This window comes from Bos javanicus, chromosome 21, assembly GCF_032452875.1.
Source record: "Bos javanicus breed banteng chromosome 21, ARS-OSU_banteng_1.0, whole genome shotgun sequence".
NCBI lineage: Eukaryota > Metazoa > Chordata > Mammalia > Artiodactyla > Bovidae > Bos > Bos javanicus.
Window position 1 is genome coordinate 34,658,015 of NC_083888.1, and position 16,248 is coordinate 34,674,262.

A 16,248-nucleotide genomic window follows, 5' to 3' on the forward strand; every position below is an offset into this window, starting at 1 on the left:
ACATTTTCTTTCTGGAAAAAAGCTATCGCTACCCTGAAATAAGTTCGGATAAAGAAATGAGCAAAGGCTTAATTCTTAAAAAAAAAAAAAAAAAAGCTAAAAATGGGTCCAAAAATAAAGTTTTATTCCCAAGCCACAACTGGAGAAACTTAAGGGGGAAAAAAAAAAAAGATGAATAAAGGCAAGCCTAATTTTTCCACTGCCCAGTTACAAGAAATATCAGAAACATTACAAATGCTCTAGGTCCTCAGATTAGCATTACCCACAGCTCCATAGTAAACTTATCCAAATTTTATCTCAAAAAACTTGGGATGAATCCACAGTAAGTTCCACAGATCTCCTACAATCACAAACAGAAAGAGGAAAAAGTAAAATAAAAAATCACACAAAATTCTAAGCTTAATGGAACAGATGCCTCTTCCTGACACGGAACAGCTGTCAGGCAAAGCTGTGATTTATGAACTGAGTCTACTTCTTCACATTCCATACGGTGTCGATATTTATCTTGAGACCAACTATTACTGATTATTGGCAACTGTTGAGAAAAAAAAAAAAGTCCGTGAAACTCAGGCTGCTGGTAGTCATAATTATGCAAATACAAGAAGGCGTTCTAAAACAAAAATCTCAAGAGGATAGCCTACTTTATGTCAAGGCCCTAGTGAAGGAAAAGTATGGACAAACAGATGCTCTTAATGAAATGGAAAACACATTAAAACTGCACTTCATTACCTCTCCATATAAGGCAACCTCAAGAGTCAAGATGCCATGAGTCTCCAAGGATCAAAGAAGACAACAAACAGGAAAGGAGTGGAAGGGCAGCCACGCTCAAGCCTTGAACTGTAACCCTCCTGGATACTAGAACTAACTGCTTTAAAACAGAAGTCGTTTTTAATAATATTCATATCCAGCTTTTATTACCTGACAGGCAGATGTAAGTTAAATATTCGCCTTGGCCTCCAGTTGCCAAGAAAGGAATCTTTTTCTTTGTCCTCCTCTTGACCTGGACAGCTCCCAACATCCTTTCATCAAGAGGTGCAAAAATTTCCTTGCTGATCGCAGACTTGGCACTCATTGTCAGCCAAGTAACCAGGGCTCGCAGTGAGTTTTCTACAGAAGCAAAAGAAAAGGCAGGTTGGAATTGGCAATATCGTAAAGAGACATACAAGAGTGAGCGGTAGATTATGATCCAACCACCCCACTCCCAGGCAAATATCCAGAAAAGACAAAAACTCTATTAGCAATATAAATGGCTATCAACAGATGAATGGATAAAGATGATGTGGTATAGAAACACAGTGGGATACTACTTAGCTATAAAAAATTAAATAATGCCATTTGCAGCAACATAGATGGAGTTAGAGATTATCATACTCTGTGAAGTAAGTCAGAATGAGAAAGACAAGTAGCATATGATATCCCTTAAATGTGGAATCCAAATAAAAAATGGTACAGGTGAACTTATTTGTAAAACATATAGACTCACGGACATGGAAAACAAACATATGGTTACCAAAGGGGAAGGGGTAGTGAGGCGTAAATCGAAAATTTGGGATTTACAGAAACATACTACTATATATAAAATAGATTAACAACCAGGACATACTATATAGCACTGGGAACTATATTCAATATATTATAATAACCTATAATGGAAAAGAATCTGAAAAAGAATATATACATATATATATATATGTGTGTGTGTAACTAGGTCATTTCATTGTATACCTAAAACACTGTAAATCAACTGCAATGAAAAAAAATGAGCAGCAAGTTTATTTGCAGTTAACATAATTTTCAATTTGTGGTTCAACCTCTCACTTGCTTGAAATGCATTATATTTCAATCATTAAAAGCAAGGCCTTCACATTTATAATAACTGAAAAAAAAATTCAAACAAAAAAGGAATACAGATTTACTTGCTGAAAATGACAAATTCAACACAAAGAGATGAACAGCACAAAATGGGATCTAGAAAGTGTGCCAGTCTCCACCCCAACTGCACCTGACTCTAACTAGCAGGTGGCACCCACCCCCTTCCCATTCTACAAGGACCATGATTTCACCATTTTCAGTTGAGAAATCTTTCCACTGTCAAGAAATCTTTAAAGTCAAGAGGTTCACTTCGAAATCTCCTTGAACTTTAATATAATTTAATATAATTTCCCTAATTCTATTCGTAGAGGAAATAATTATATCATCTTCCTCATAATAACTATATATGCAACAGAAGACCATTAATTTAATCACCCTTCAGCTGCTTTGGATCAAGCTAAGTAATTAATCCTTATTTATTAGCCTCTTTCAATGGGTCCTATTTTCCAGGACTCCTCTGCCTCTCACTGCCATGCTCTGGACCCTCGACAAATTCTCCAGTTTCCTTAAGTCAAAGCGGACACATAATTCGAAAAAAATATCTGACCAATGCCAAGTATTTTGAAAATGTTACCCAGCAGTTCCCACATGCTATGCTCCTGTGGTTAACTGGCACTGTGTGCCCAATAATTAAGAAAATAAAGCAGCATGTTGCTGACTCACAATGGGTCCCCTCTCTCCCCAATCCCTCAAAGTTACACATATACACAGTCCCCATGCTATATTTAGTTTCCAAAGCTGTATTCCCTAAAGGTCTTAATTATGCTTATTTGTGTCTATTACATTCAAGGTCAATCTGAATTTTAACTGTATATCATCCAAAAACTCAACTGTAACTTGAATAAACGAGTCAATGTTTTCTATGCCATCATCCCAGTCATCCTAGACATCGTCAATATCTTAATCAGTAATCAACATTTGATCAACAAATGACAAATCAGAACTAAAGGTGCAGAGAAGGCCGATGGGTTGTACAGAGTGTACATGCAGAGGTCATGCAGGCTGTACAGAGTGTTCAGAGATCCTGCAGAGGGATCAATAATACAGCTATATATGGCAACAGCAGCTCAAAAGAGCTGCTCAGTGGGTTGTCATTTGCTTCTCCATTCCCAACCCAGGGATCAAACCTGTATCTCCTGCACTGCAGGAGGATTCTTTACTGCTGAGCCACCGAGGAACAGCTGAATGTGCTAAGCAATATTACTGTATCAATGCTAAATTTTGTGAATGAAATTATAACATTTGGTTATGTTGGCAATGTCCTTGTTCTTAGGAGATATGTTATAAAGTATTTAGGGGTGAAATGTCATGATGTCTTCAACTTAATATCAAGTGATTCAGCAAAATATTCATGTTATAAAACTGTATCTATTGATACACACACACAAATATGGAGTGAGAGAGAGGAAGAAGAATAATATGTGGCAAGATGCTGAAAACAGAAGACTAGATGAATTTTCCAAATGAGGCAATCAGTAAATAAACACCTATCACATGCCACCCCAGTGCTCAGGATTAGAGATATAAGAAGTAATTAAGACAGGCTTCTGGTTCTCCAGGAGTTGACTACTGATTATATTAAAGATTTCCCTTAAATCCAGACAATTTATGACGGAAGACATGGAACATCCCTCAAAATGCAAGATTCACAAATGTTACCAACACAGTTGTCCATCTATAACTGGTCCACACCGGTAACTTCGTAGAAGGAAAGAGATATATTTAAAAAAAAAAAAAAAAGAAGAAGAACATTCCCCTGGTTAAAGAAATTTCTCCTGCTTTCAATTCTGTAAGTAGGTTTTCTCAGTGGCACCAAGAATAAAGAATAAGAAGTGTTGGTGTTTATTACTAAACAACAACAAAAAATCCTTCTATCCTTCAATACAGATCTGTGGCCAGGTCGATGTGCTCAGATCATGATATCTTATCATTGTCAGCGGGTTCTTCATCCTAGCTGAGTACAAAATGACGACAGAATTTCTTGATATGCTGACCTCTAACTGATATCCCATGATTTCCAAGAAGTCAGCAAGCAGAATTTCTCCCACTGTGATTTACCCTATGACTTTGCTAGGCAGGATATTACAATTTACAGGGACTTTTTTTTTTTAAAGGAGAGAAACAAGCTTTTTTTTTTTAGCTCCAAGGTCTCTCACCTCTCAGCACTTGGGGATGCAGGAATAAGAAAGCCAATGGTAGCACAGTGGCTTCAAACTTCTAAGAAGTTTGAAGAAAGTCATCTTTCCAAACTCATCAGGCATTCTCTGACCAGTGCCTTCCCAGCAATGGCAAGGCTTCTGCTTTTCCAACTCAAATTCATACTTTTCTAAAATTGTGATTAAAAGAAATAGAAGGCTATCATTTTATTATGCAAAATCTGTCAAGAGAAAAAAGAAAAGAAAGAAAAGCAATATGCACATGTTAACAAACTCATAGGAAATTCTGCTCATCTTTTGAAAAACTAGTAAGAACTGGAGATGACCTTGTGTTGCTTTTTCATATGGATATTCAGTGGCCAAGAACAAAAGGGAGAAAAAAAAAGAGGAAAAATAGAACCAGTAACTTCAATGAGTACAAGTTTTGGAATCAAACAAACTTGGGTTCAAATTTTATTTTCAAAACTGAAGACCTATATGTGGGTAAACCTCTTAAAATTCCAGATTCTCAGTTCACTCATGTGGGAAGATCTTCACCTAATTCACGGAAGGGCTGAAAGAATTAGATGAAACAATGCGTGCAAATCACTTATTCTGGTGCCTGAATCGCAATGAATACTTAAAATGGAATTTTTAAATTAACTCTCTAAGATAAGAAAAACAGAAGACACTCTTGCAGAATCTGAGTAGATATAGCCTTCCATTTAGAAACTGTTTAAAATTTTTGTTCAGGACAAGGACATGAACACGCCTGTGAGCACATGTGTATGTTTTTGATGCTCCTCTGGAAAAGGAAATTGACAGCGGATTAGAAGAGAATGAATCAGAAAGTAAAAGGGACACTAATGTAGCTTCATAGAAATAATCTATGAGTGTCTCCCAAACCTGACTGCACATCTGAACTTGGCAAGGACAGCTTTTCAAAAATGCAGACCCTTGGGCCCCTCCTTTACCCCCACCAAGTCACAATCTTGGGAGCTGTAGTTTTAATCAACTCTCTAACTGGTCCTCCAGCAGCCATCCTGACACCTGATTAGGTGAAAAACTGAGAGTCTAAGGAGGAACTGTGGGGATGGAAGAGTGTATTCTCATGAGGACAGGAAAAGGATGCAGAGGACTTCTTTTCTCCATTCAGCCAAGCAGATTTCTCAGGTCTTAGATCTTCCTGCTGGTAAATCAATGCCCTGCCCACGGCTGGATCCCTTTGTAAGAAAATCAAGCAGTGGTACACCTCTGAACAGTGTCACTTCAATCTACGTGACCCTGAAGGGGGATAGAAATATGCTGCTTTAGTATATTGATTGTTTTGAGCCAAAAGCATCAGAATAAACAGCAAATGTGGGGAGAGGCTTCCTCTGAATTTCCTTTATTTGTCTAAAGACAAATCCTCCAAAGGAACTCAGTTGTCATAAATTCCCTCTCCAGGAGTTTCATCCCTGAGGAAAGATGGACTCTTGTCACAGGAAAGGCAACTAGAAGTCCACACACACTTAGACATACTTTGTCACCAACTGTCATACCTCCCATCGAGTCCTGTAAGGGCCTTTCACTTTTTCTAAAAATCATTTTCGTGTTGGAGAAGACTCTTGAGAGTCCCTTGGACTGCAAAGAGATCCAACCAGTCCATTCTAAAGGAGATCAGTCCTGGGTGTTCTTTGGAAGGAATGATGCAAAAGCTGAAACTCCAGTACTTTGGCCACCTCATGCGAAGAGTTGACTCATTGGAAAAGACTCTGATGCTGGGAGGAATTGGGAGCAGGAGGAGAAGGGGACGACAGAGGATGACATGGCTGGATGGATGTGAGTCTGAGTGAACTCCGGGAGTTGGTGATGGACAGGAAGGCCTGGCGTGCTGCAATACATGGGGTCGCAAAGAGTTGGACACAACTGAGCAACTGAACTGAACTGAAGAGGTCTACACCCAATCCCTCTTCCCTACCAAGATGGTATGTAGTCCTACATTCTAAGCTGTCTCAGGAACTACTCATTTCTCCAGGGTATCTCCCAGGTACATACCAGGTGTACATGTTCATAAACTTCTGATGGGTTTTCTCTTGTTAGTCTTTTATTACAGGGATCTCAGCTAAGGATAAAAAATCTGCCTGCCATGTGGGAGACCTAGGTTTGATCCCTGGGTCAGGAAGTTCCCCTGGAGAAGGGAATGGCTACCTACTCCACTATTCTGGCCTGGAGAATTCCACAGACAGAAGAGCCCATGGGTTCTTCAGGCTACAGTCCATGGGTTGCAAAGAGTCAGACACGACTGAATAACTTTTGCTTAGCTAGCAGCTAAGAATGCAGAAGAGTAAAATTATTTTTCCTCCCCTACAACCCATGAAAGTTCTCTCTCTTCCTGGTCCACAGCTTCTATAGGCTATAATTACAAAGCTTTCCCATCCAAGAAACCAGCCTACAATATGATTTGCAAGTCAAAGTGGCTGGCTGCCTTAAGTGGTAGTTGTAGAAACTAATCACAGTTGGCTTTCTTCTCCCTCAAGCCTTTTCATGTATCTTCTTCTCTCTTTAAGCCATCTAACCCATAACCACTTTGTCAGTACACGATTACTGTACTGAGATGATCCTCCACCACTTCCAAGAGCCAGGAAATCCTCCTTTCCAGGAGGAGTTATAAACTCCAAGGACCTCACAGAGGAGGCAGATGATAAGTTAAAGGGCAGCGAGGTAAGATGTTCTTGTTCTCCAACATGAACATTTTCGGTTTCTGGTACTTGAACTGGCACTTGCCTTGTGTGTTCAGGGGACAAGGAGGGGTGGTAGGGACTTATTAAAACTGCAGATGCCCTGTGGCAGTGCCTTCATTATCCTGCAGGTGGATCTAAGGTGGTACAGCTGATGGGGCTTAAATATTTCTCACATGAGAGGTAAAGGCCACCTCTGGTCAAACAGAGATACCTCCTATTTAGCTTAAGATTATTAGATAACTGATTCATCTAAACTTCATTCACTCACCACACTTCACATGCAATCTTCTGATCACCTCTGGCACTGGCTGGTAATCTGGTAAGTAATCTGGTCTATGTGACAATCATATGCCCATTGCCAATAAGTAACCAGAATGCCTGGTTTTAGACTTCACCCTCTCAAACTAGTTACTGTGACTTAACCCCAAGGTACATATACTCAAAACCAGCTGATACTAAGTTTTAAGAAGTCTCCAAGTTAACAGCAAACAGGATACATCCAGGAAAACTTTGCGGGGGGAATGGGGGGGCGGCAGTGGAATTAGCTGGTCTCCCCTAGTGCATGGGAAATCTGAGGTGACCCCAAATAACTGATAAATAAGAGAAATAAGGTTATTCTCTAAGATAGGACTTCTGTACGCTGGCACTTAGTTTTTGAAATTCCGCAAATGCACCTTGACTTTCACCTTTAACTAGATGACACTGATCACTCAGCTCCCACTGCCTTTTTGGTTTTAAATCCACGTGTCTAGCTGGCAACTGAGCATTTCCTCAAAGAGTTAATTTAGATTCCACCTTGTCTCTCAAAACCTCCAAGTCTCCATAACAACTAACCAATCACCGAGGTCTGTAGATCCAGTTCAGTATTTCTGGGCTCCACCAGATCTTCTCCATCCTTGCAACCTCTACCTTGGTCTGCATCTCCATCATCCCTGGTTTGAATGACTTGGATGCCCCCTAAAAGGGCATCTAGAGCACTGCTATGACAACACAAGTAATCTGGTGTTGTGATAGAACACCAGATGGAACCACTTCTATCTTGCTTCCACTGTCCCTCTACACTGTCCAATGTAATATTCTAAAGGATAAATATGATTCAAGTTTCACTCTATTCAACTTTTTTTCCTCCAGGCTTCAGGTCCTGAGAGAGAGGCTTCAGGTCCTGATTTCCTTGACAAGGAGCTGCGGAATGCTATACAAGCTGAAGCCAAATTAGAGAAATGTTAAATTGCTTCCCTTAAACTTCATAGTATTTAAGTACTCAGTGTTACAAGTGAGACATTATCACGCAATCATTAAACTTAGAGATAATCTAAAAATGGTAATTGTACTCCAAAGTCAAAAAATATCACTTAGTAGCAAGAAAATACGCAACTTGTTAGGCAGTAAAAATCAATTTTATTTTTTCTGGTGTCATAAGACCAATGAGATAATGTGAGGTCAAATTTAGCTACTTTATAAAAATTTACTCAAGTAAATTTATAAACTTTATAAAAAGTATACTCAAGTAAGGGTTACTGATTATTATACTGTTGCTGCTGCTAAGTCGCTTCAGTCGTGTCCGACTCTGTGCAACCCCAGAGACGGCAGCCCACCAGGCTCCCCTGTCCCTGGGATTCTCCAGGCAAGAACACTGGAGTGGGTTGCCATTTCCTTCTCCAATGCATGAAAGTGAAAAGTGAAAGTGAAGACACTCAGTCGTGTCCAACTCTTAGCAACCCCATGGACTGCAGCCCACCAGGCTCCTCCGTCCATGGGATTTTCCAGGCAAGAGTACTGGAGTGGGGTGCCATCGCCTTCTCCAGATTATTATACAAGGATGGTGCAAAAGTAACCATGGTTTTTGCATTGTTGAAGTTTGTCGGTTGATACTGGAATGCAGTTTTTTTCTTAATTTATTTTTAACTGAAGGATAATTACAATATTGTGCTGGCTTCTACCACATACCAGCATGGATCAGCCATAGCTATACATATGTCCCCTGCCTCTGGAGCCTCCTCCCACCTCCCATCTTATCCCATCCCTCTAAGTTGTCACAGAGCCTCAGTTTGACAACAAATCGTCACCTCAGTCATACAGCAAATTCCCACTGACTGTTTTGCATATGTTAGTGTCTACATTTCCATGCTGCTCTCTCCATTTGTCCTACCCTCTCCTTCTTTCCCACGGCCATAAAGTCTGCGTTGCCTTTGTGGCCCTGGTTCATCAGTACCGTCTTTCTGGATTCCATATATATGCACTAATATACTGTGTTTGTTTTTCTCTTTATGACTTACTTCACTCTGTATAATAGGCTCTAGGTTCACTCACCTCATTAGCACTGACTTAAATGTGTTCTTTTTTATGGCTGAGTAATATTCCTTCATATATATGCACCACAACTTCTTTATCCATTCATCTGTCAATGGACATTTAGGTTGCGTCCATGTCCTAGCTACTGCAAATAGTGCTGCCATGAACACTGGGGTACATATGTCATTTTCAAATATGGTTTTCTCAGGGTATATGCCCAGGGGTGGGATTGTTGGATCATATGATAGTTTTATTCCTAGTTTTTTTAACCAACACTTCAAAAGTTGAACGAACTGGGCTACAAAGTTTTGCCGTATCTGCCATATTCACCTGAACTCTCAGCAACTGACTACCACTTTTTTAAGCATTTCGACAACTTTTTGCAGGGAAAATGCTTCCACAAACCAGTAGGAGGGAAAAAATGTTTTCCAGGAGTTCATCGAATCCTGAAGAAAGGATTTTCACACTACAGGTATAAGCAAACTTATTTATTATTGGCAAGAATGTGTTGATTGTAACGGTTCCTATTTTGATTAATAAAGATATATGTGAGCCTAGTTTTAAGGATTTAAAATTCAGAGTCTGAAACCACAATTATGTTTGTACCAACCTAATAAATATGCAATTCTACTTCTACTTATACAACTTTACTCTTAGATTAGACAGTTCTCAGGATAAAAACTTTAGTCTCTCCATACATGTAAGCGTGAGAATAAATTAAATAAATTAGGCTAATGTTTCAATCTATCATTTTTTTTCATGCAGTTCAACTACTACTCTCAACTGAAAGTTCTTAGAATCTAAAAAGTGAGTTAGATAAGCCACTAGAATAGACAGATAACTTTAATCTGGTTATAACATTCAAAGTTGAACACTGCAGTCACTACAAGTTCATCATTCTTTTTTGGTAGAAACAACAAGAGCTAAGGAATGGGTTTGACAATGGTACAAAACTAGATGGGGATGGTAGACAGGCCAAGAGTCCAAATTTGAGACTTAACAAGATTTACAAAGATTGAGATTAAATCAATAAGTCATACAGAAAATCTGCTAGAAATATCCTAGAAGGAGCCAGAAACTTCCAAACAGGAAAAATAAAAATTTTAAGTATGTAAGCTAAAAGCATTCCCTATTCTGTTAGAAAAAATATTTGGAGATAGACCAAAAAAGATCTTAAGGGGGGAATTCCAAACAAAGACTGTGTACATGGACATCAGTTGGGATGCCAGGTCCTGATAGATTCAGGTGATCTGGGCAGGGGAGGATCTGGGACTTGTTTTCTTGATATCTTTGATGTATTCTACTGAATAACCAGGTAAAGAACCACTGTCTTAAAAAAAACATCTGTATTTAGTGAATTATTTATACAATAAAGACTCCATAAACATGTTTTGAGAGTACATGGCAAATGCTCTGTAAAGCTCTAGTAATGAGTCATTGAGGTTTGTACAGCACTTCATGATTTATAAAACACCTCCACACAATCCCAAGTACACAATCAAGATTGCAGCTAAACGTATCTTGCAAAGTTTGCTCCTTTTGTAAATTAGAATCTTTAGGTGTATGTGTTTATAAATGGAAAACTATGCCATTTTTAACCCACCCCTATTGATCTAAGGATTATGAAGAGGTATAATTACTTTCTTACAGAGATTAGTATTTGAACTGAAATTTTTTAAAATCAGCAACTCCACTACTAGAGAAAAAGGAAACGCTGTATGTATTAGAGATGATGCATGCTTACTTCAGATCCATTTTTAAGAGTGAAACATTATAAACAACGTAAATACCCATCAATATCCAATCTTCATTGGTAAAATGAAGTATAGCCCTTCCAATCAGTGGATTATCAAATAACTTCAAGTCATTGGTAAAGCACAGCCCTTCCAAACGATGGATTATCCAATAACTTAAAGATAGTGATTTGGAAAAATGACTGACATAATACAGAAGTTACAGAACAGAAAACGAGCTCATGAATACAAACTTGTATGTGTGTACTGATATGCATAAGGAGGTTTCTAGGAGATAGTCTGCCAAAATGTTAATCCGATTATCTCTGTATTTTGAAACAAAGAAAAGCAGTATTTTTATTCCACTATAACTTGACTTGTGTGTTCCTTAAGAAAAAAAAAAAAATTGTTTTTGAGGTGCATTCTTTCTCCCCAAACTGGAAGGCATAGCAAAATGTATTTTATTGAGACCCAATGATCAGTCTGCCCTATTCTCTTTTCAACTCCTGTCCAGACATGGTGTTGGGAACCCCAAAGGTGAAAGAGGATAAATTTACATCTTCAGTGAGTTGTGAGAAAGGAGAGCAGACGCTGTGAATGATTCCAGCCAGGCCTGGAAGTGATTCTGGTGAGAAGAAAATGCCACCTTTCCTCTGAGCAAATGTAGCTACATGCTAGGGCCCACAATCTTGTGAGCGGAAGTTCAGCCAGACGTCAGCCTGTATCTGCTCCCTCAGACATACTCCATGCTCAATTCAGTCGCTCAGTTGTCTCCAACTCTTTGTGACCCCATGGGCTGCAGCACGCCAGGCCTCCCTGTCCATCACCGACTCCTGGAGATGACTCAAACTCATGTCCATTGAGTCAGTGATGTCATCCAACCATCTCATCCTCTGTTGTCCCCTTCTCCTGCCTTCAATCCTTCCCAGCATCAGGACCACTGCAAAAATAGTACAACCACACACAGCAACCCTGGTCGTGACCCTTGGCTCTTTAAGGAAGGACAAGAGGAAGGTCTTTTCTACCATCAGGCTACCAAATACCATTAAGACCTGGCTGGCTTTCTCTTCCATGTGTATACTAACCCTCCTCTTGTAGAAGACATTACGTTCACAGGATCCTCCAAGCCAGTGACTCATGTCTGCTTCAATTATAAATCTAGACTATTGTCTTCTCCTCTTTCCTTGTTTATATGTTCAGTAAGCACATGCTTCTTGTTGGCTTAATATCCAAAGAACAAACCCTACTCTGCACCCAGATCACAGGACCTATATTTACAGAAGTTTATTTACATGGTGGGTGGACTTTTTTAGCTGCCTTAGAGATCACTTCCCTAACTTTAACATATGATATGATAAAGCCAAAAAAATAACATTACCAACAACAAAAAAAGGGTGCTGGGAACATGCCATTCAGAGGATTTGCTGAAGGATTTATTCTGTAATAGAACCTCCCCATGCACAAGCTTAAATTTCCAGGACCAGCTAAGCTAGTTCTATAGTACCCATATAGCAATTCTGAAGTGATGGGGAGAAATAAAGTACCAAAGGGAAGGGCAATTTGGGGTGTGCATAATGACAGGATTATTGATCCAAAGTGTGAGGCAGGCCTTAAAAATGAATTTAGGCTCATCAAAGAAAGAACAGAGGGTTTAGGGAAAACAAACTAAAAGAACCTCCAGTTGTTGGCATTTTGCAATTTTCAAGTACTCATGTCACTGCGGTACCCAACAGCTAGCTGGCGAACTAACAAAACAATATGTTGGCCTGAGAGCAGTGTTTATAGACAGCACTCATAATAGACATATCTATTCCCACCAAATATGGACAAAGCCACATGAGGACTGACACCACGAAAATAAACATTTTAATTGTGTGCCATGCTTGGTACTGCTTGCTGAATTAGAATGCTTCTTTTCTTCCTTGACACTGAAGATAAAAGCATAACAGAGCCTTTTTTATATTTGTTAACTCAAATCTTAGGTAAATTATAAATTCTCTTGATTTAGCTATTTATATTTTAGAACACACCTGGAACATAATACTAGCCAATTGGCCATTGCATGTATGCTCAGTCGTGTCTGACACTTTTGAGACCCCATGGACTGGAGCCCACCAGGCTCCTCTGTCCATGGGACTCCCCAGGCAAGAATACTGGGAGTGTGTTGCCATTTCCTACTCCAGAGTATCTTCCCAATCCAGGGATCAAATCCATGTCCCTTGCATCTCCTGCACTGGCAAGCAGATTCTTTACCACTGCACCGTCTGGGAAGCCCTAATGCCGATGGTCAATGGCCAATTTTTTAAGGGTATAAAATGTACAAAAAATGAAAATGTAGTTAAAACAAGTTTACAGATTTTCTAAAAATCTAAAAATCAGAGCAAACCTTCTCAAAATAGTCTCCAGATATCAATTCTGAGAGCATTTCCTCCTTGAATCCCTTATTTGGAGAATATTGTCACTTTATAATTTCTTGAGATAGTTCAATTCATTTTCTGTAATTGATGTTTTATCAGTGTTATACTCTGACATTATGTCCTTCAGAGCAATGAGGGATGCAGAAGAAATGTGACACATCCAGTGCTGTTAGACACATTTACCTTGTCAACCTCAAAGACAAGGCACTCTGTCCTTCAATGACTCAGTGTTACAAATGTGATTGCCCATAAGGTCATTAAACTTCTCATACGGATTGAGCCAAGGATTGTCATTTCAACTTTAATCAGTTTCCCCAAGGGTCCAGTTCCTGATTTTGTGTCTGTGTAATGTAATCTAAATGGGCTTCCCAGGTAGCACTAGTGGTAAAGAACCCGTCTGCCAATGCAGCAGACAAGAGACGCGGGTTTGATCCGGCATCAGGAAGATCCCTAAAGTGGGTCAGGAAGATCCCTAGTGTGGGTCAGGAAGATCCCTTGGAGAATGGCACGGCAACTGACTCCAGTATTCTTGCCTGGAGAATCCCATGGACAGAGAAGCCTGGGGGTATGGTTCATAGGGTCACAAAGAGCCAGACACGACTGAAGTGATTTAGCACATAATATAATCTGAACAGTGCTGAAGATTCTCTCCCAGCTTTTCCCATTACCTCAAATTCCAATAGGAGACACATACAATTAAACAAAAGACTTTGGTATTTGCAAGTCCTCATTAATACATTTATATGTGGGAGAGGGGAGAGTGAGAATCCATTTTACAGATGAGGAAACTAAGATTCAGAATAGCTAAGCAAGTTGCTCTAGATCATGCAGCTTTTCAAGGGCAGAGCTAGGATCTGAACCTAGGAAGCATGATCCTCAGAGTCTTGGCCTACCTCACTATCTCCTATCAAGGAAACAAAAAAGGCAGAGAGAGATGAGATAGAAACACATTCCTAGTAGATCAAGACAAATTCATCTGCCTCACAGTTTTGCCTTTGATCAGCCTTGCTTTCGGTTGGACGAGTTATCATCCCTGCCCAGCCACTACAAAGATAACGAATCAGGCCGGAGTTTGAAGTCCTTTCTGGATATCTGTTCATCTGGGGTGTGCAGGTCACACTGTGAAATTGGCAAATAGGATCATGTAATCTAGACAGAATAGAGCTTGTTTTGATTCCACAAATGAAAAATTGGGGAGTTAAGAATATGTTAGTGGAGAGAGTTTATGATAAATCTCTATCTCCATAAATAGGACAGTGCCCACCGAAGCCTCACCACAGCTGTTCGTCAGCCTCCTTTGGAGACCAGCCGTTTACAACAGGAGTCAGCTCCCAGGAGGATCTTGGATGGCTGCCACCAGGCTATTTAATGAACCTTGTAGGCTATTTTCCAAACCGGAAAAGGCTTAAAAATGAAAGGCACATATTTCAAAGATTTCTGCTTGTTCTCAGGGGAAACTCCTCTTTCCACTTCCTGAGCTGTATTACCCCCTCTGGTATTTCAAAAGCACAACTTGGACCCTCCTTGGTACCTCCTGCCACACACACTTTCTGCACCTTCAATCTTCCACTGCCAGTGCTTCAGGCAACCTTAGCTGCTTCCCCAACAGCAAAGCTCCTGGCTTCACCCATTTGAAAGGCTGGCAAGAGGAATTCTCTCCACTTGACTTTACTGAGGAAGATCTCAGCAAGACCTTCCAAATGAGTCAATCAACCACCACTGCTTGACACCGTTAGGAGCCCTACCAATCAGCTGCCTATACTTCAGTTGAAAGACGTGAGCAAGTAGGTATGTGGGCATTCTTACGCTTACACATTTAACAGCTGGAAGTGATTTAGTGATTTTCTAGCTCATTCAACTCTCTTCCTTGAATTGTACGAAAACTTAAGTCCAGAGGGTAATATCCAAATCATACAGGGTGCCAAGGCCAAGATGAGGGCTCACTATTCTCCACTTTGCTGTGATGCTCCTTAAAGTACAAGTGACGACAGTAATCCTGAGTTTGTGGAAGGTGAGAACGTGTGGTGTGTCAGAAGGGAGAGAGAAAGACAGAAAACATCATTTACTGCTGTGGGGACTCTTCTCTGATTCGTCCTCTTTTTCTTATGAATTGGCATGAACTTAAGTGTTGGACTAGACTATCCCTAGCCCATAGATTTCGCAACCTCAACTTTTGGCTCTCACCTTCTACTCCCTTGAATTTTCACAGTTTGTGTTTCTCGTTTGGGTGTTAAGTCCAAAAGCAATGATGGCTGCCCAGGTGGAACAGCTTGAGATAGTCCAAGAAGCACAGAATTGTTTTGGCCAAGTCTGAAGCCACAGGGCCCTGTGCTGACCCCAACTAACAGGAGCCCCTCCCACCATCTCAGTGCTCTGAGCCACCGGAAGGAGAACGTGCCCTGGGCAAAGGCATGAGTCCATTACCAGCCTGGGAATTAATGTTCTGGATTGGAGGGCAGGAGGGAGGTGGTCTCCTGAAAGCACATGTTAATCATGTCCAAAACCTGGATGAGCCGCTATAAGGGTGTCTCAGTGCCTGTTCCAGGCCCTGGGAAACAACAGGAGAGGAAAATAGGAATATGTCAGGCCCAGTTCTTGTCTTTAGAACTGCACCCTTAGCCTCAGTGCAAAAACACCACCAGGTGCCTGCAATCTGTAATCAGTGCTCTATTAAAATGCTCTCAGAAATGCCGGAATTATCCTGATTTCCACACACAGCTGCACAAGGTCCTATTGGGTAACTGAAGAGTCTCTACAGGTTCACTTGAGACTCCCCAGAAGCAACAAACTAGAATGCCTTGGTTAGGATCCAACGTCCAATCAACAGTGATCTCCATGTGAGAGGGATGAGTGGGAAGGCAGGCATCCCCCCTCTATGCATCAGGGTTGCCACCGAACAGCCTACAAATCCAGGTCAAACTCAAGGTCCATAGGCAAATGCAGATTCTGCCCCATTCGATCAGCTCTTCTGTCATTCAATGTCAACCCCTTTCTTAATCAGCATGTTCTAGAAAACAGCTAACTTCTGATCTAACCAGCTGTGCAATGTTTGATAGGGAAGAAAAAAACCTATCAA

The 16,248-nt window shown here is 40.4% G+C and overlaps 1 protein-coding gene across 6 annotated transcripts in view; it reads right to left on the bottom strand.

Annotated features, from left to right (window-relative positions):
• The window catches only part of STXBP6 (syntaxin binding protein 6), a 279,081-nt gene that overhangs the window by 202,129 nt on the left and 60,704 nt on the right, over positions 1-16,248 (bottom strand). For 5 of the 6 annotated variants that reach the window (XM_061394898.1, XM_061394896.1, XM_061394897.1 and 2 more), the window contains one exon: positions 919-1,107. The exons of the other annotated variant lie outside the window; for it this stretch is intronic. In XM_061394898.1, coding sequence (XP_061250882.1) covers positions 919-1,072 — 154 coding nt within the window. In that variant the 5' untranslated portion in view covers positions 1,073-1,107. The remainder of the gene's footprint in view (positions 1-918; positions 1,108-16,248) is intronic. 6 annotated transcript variants of the gene reach the window in all.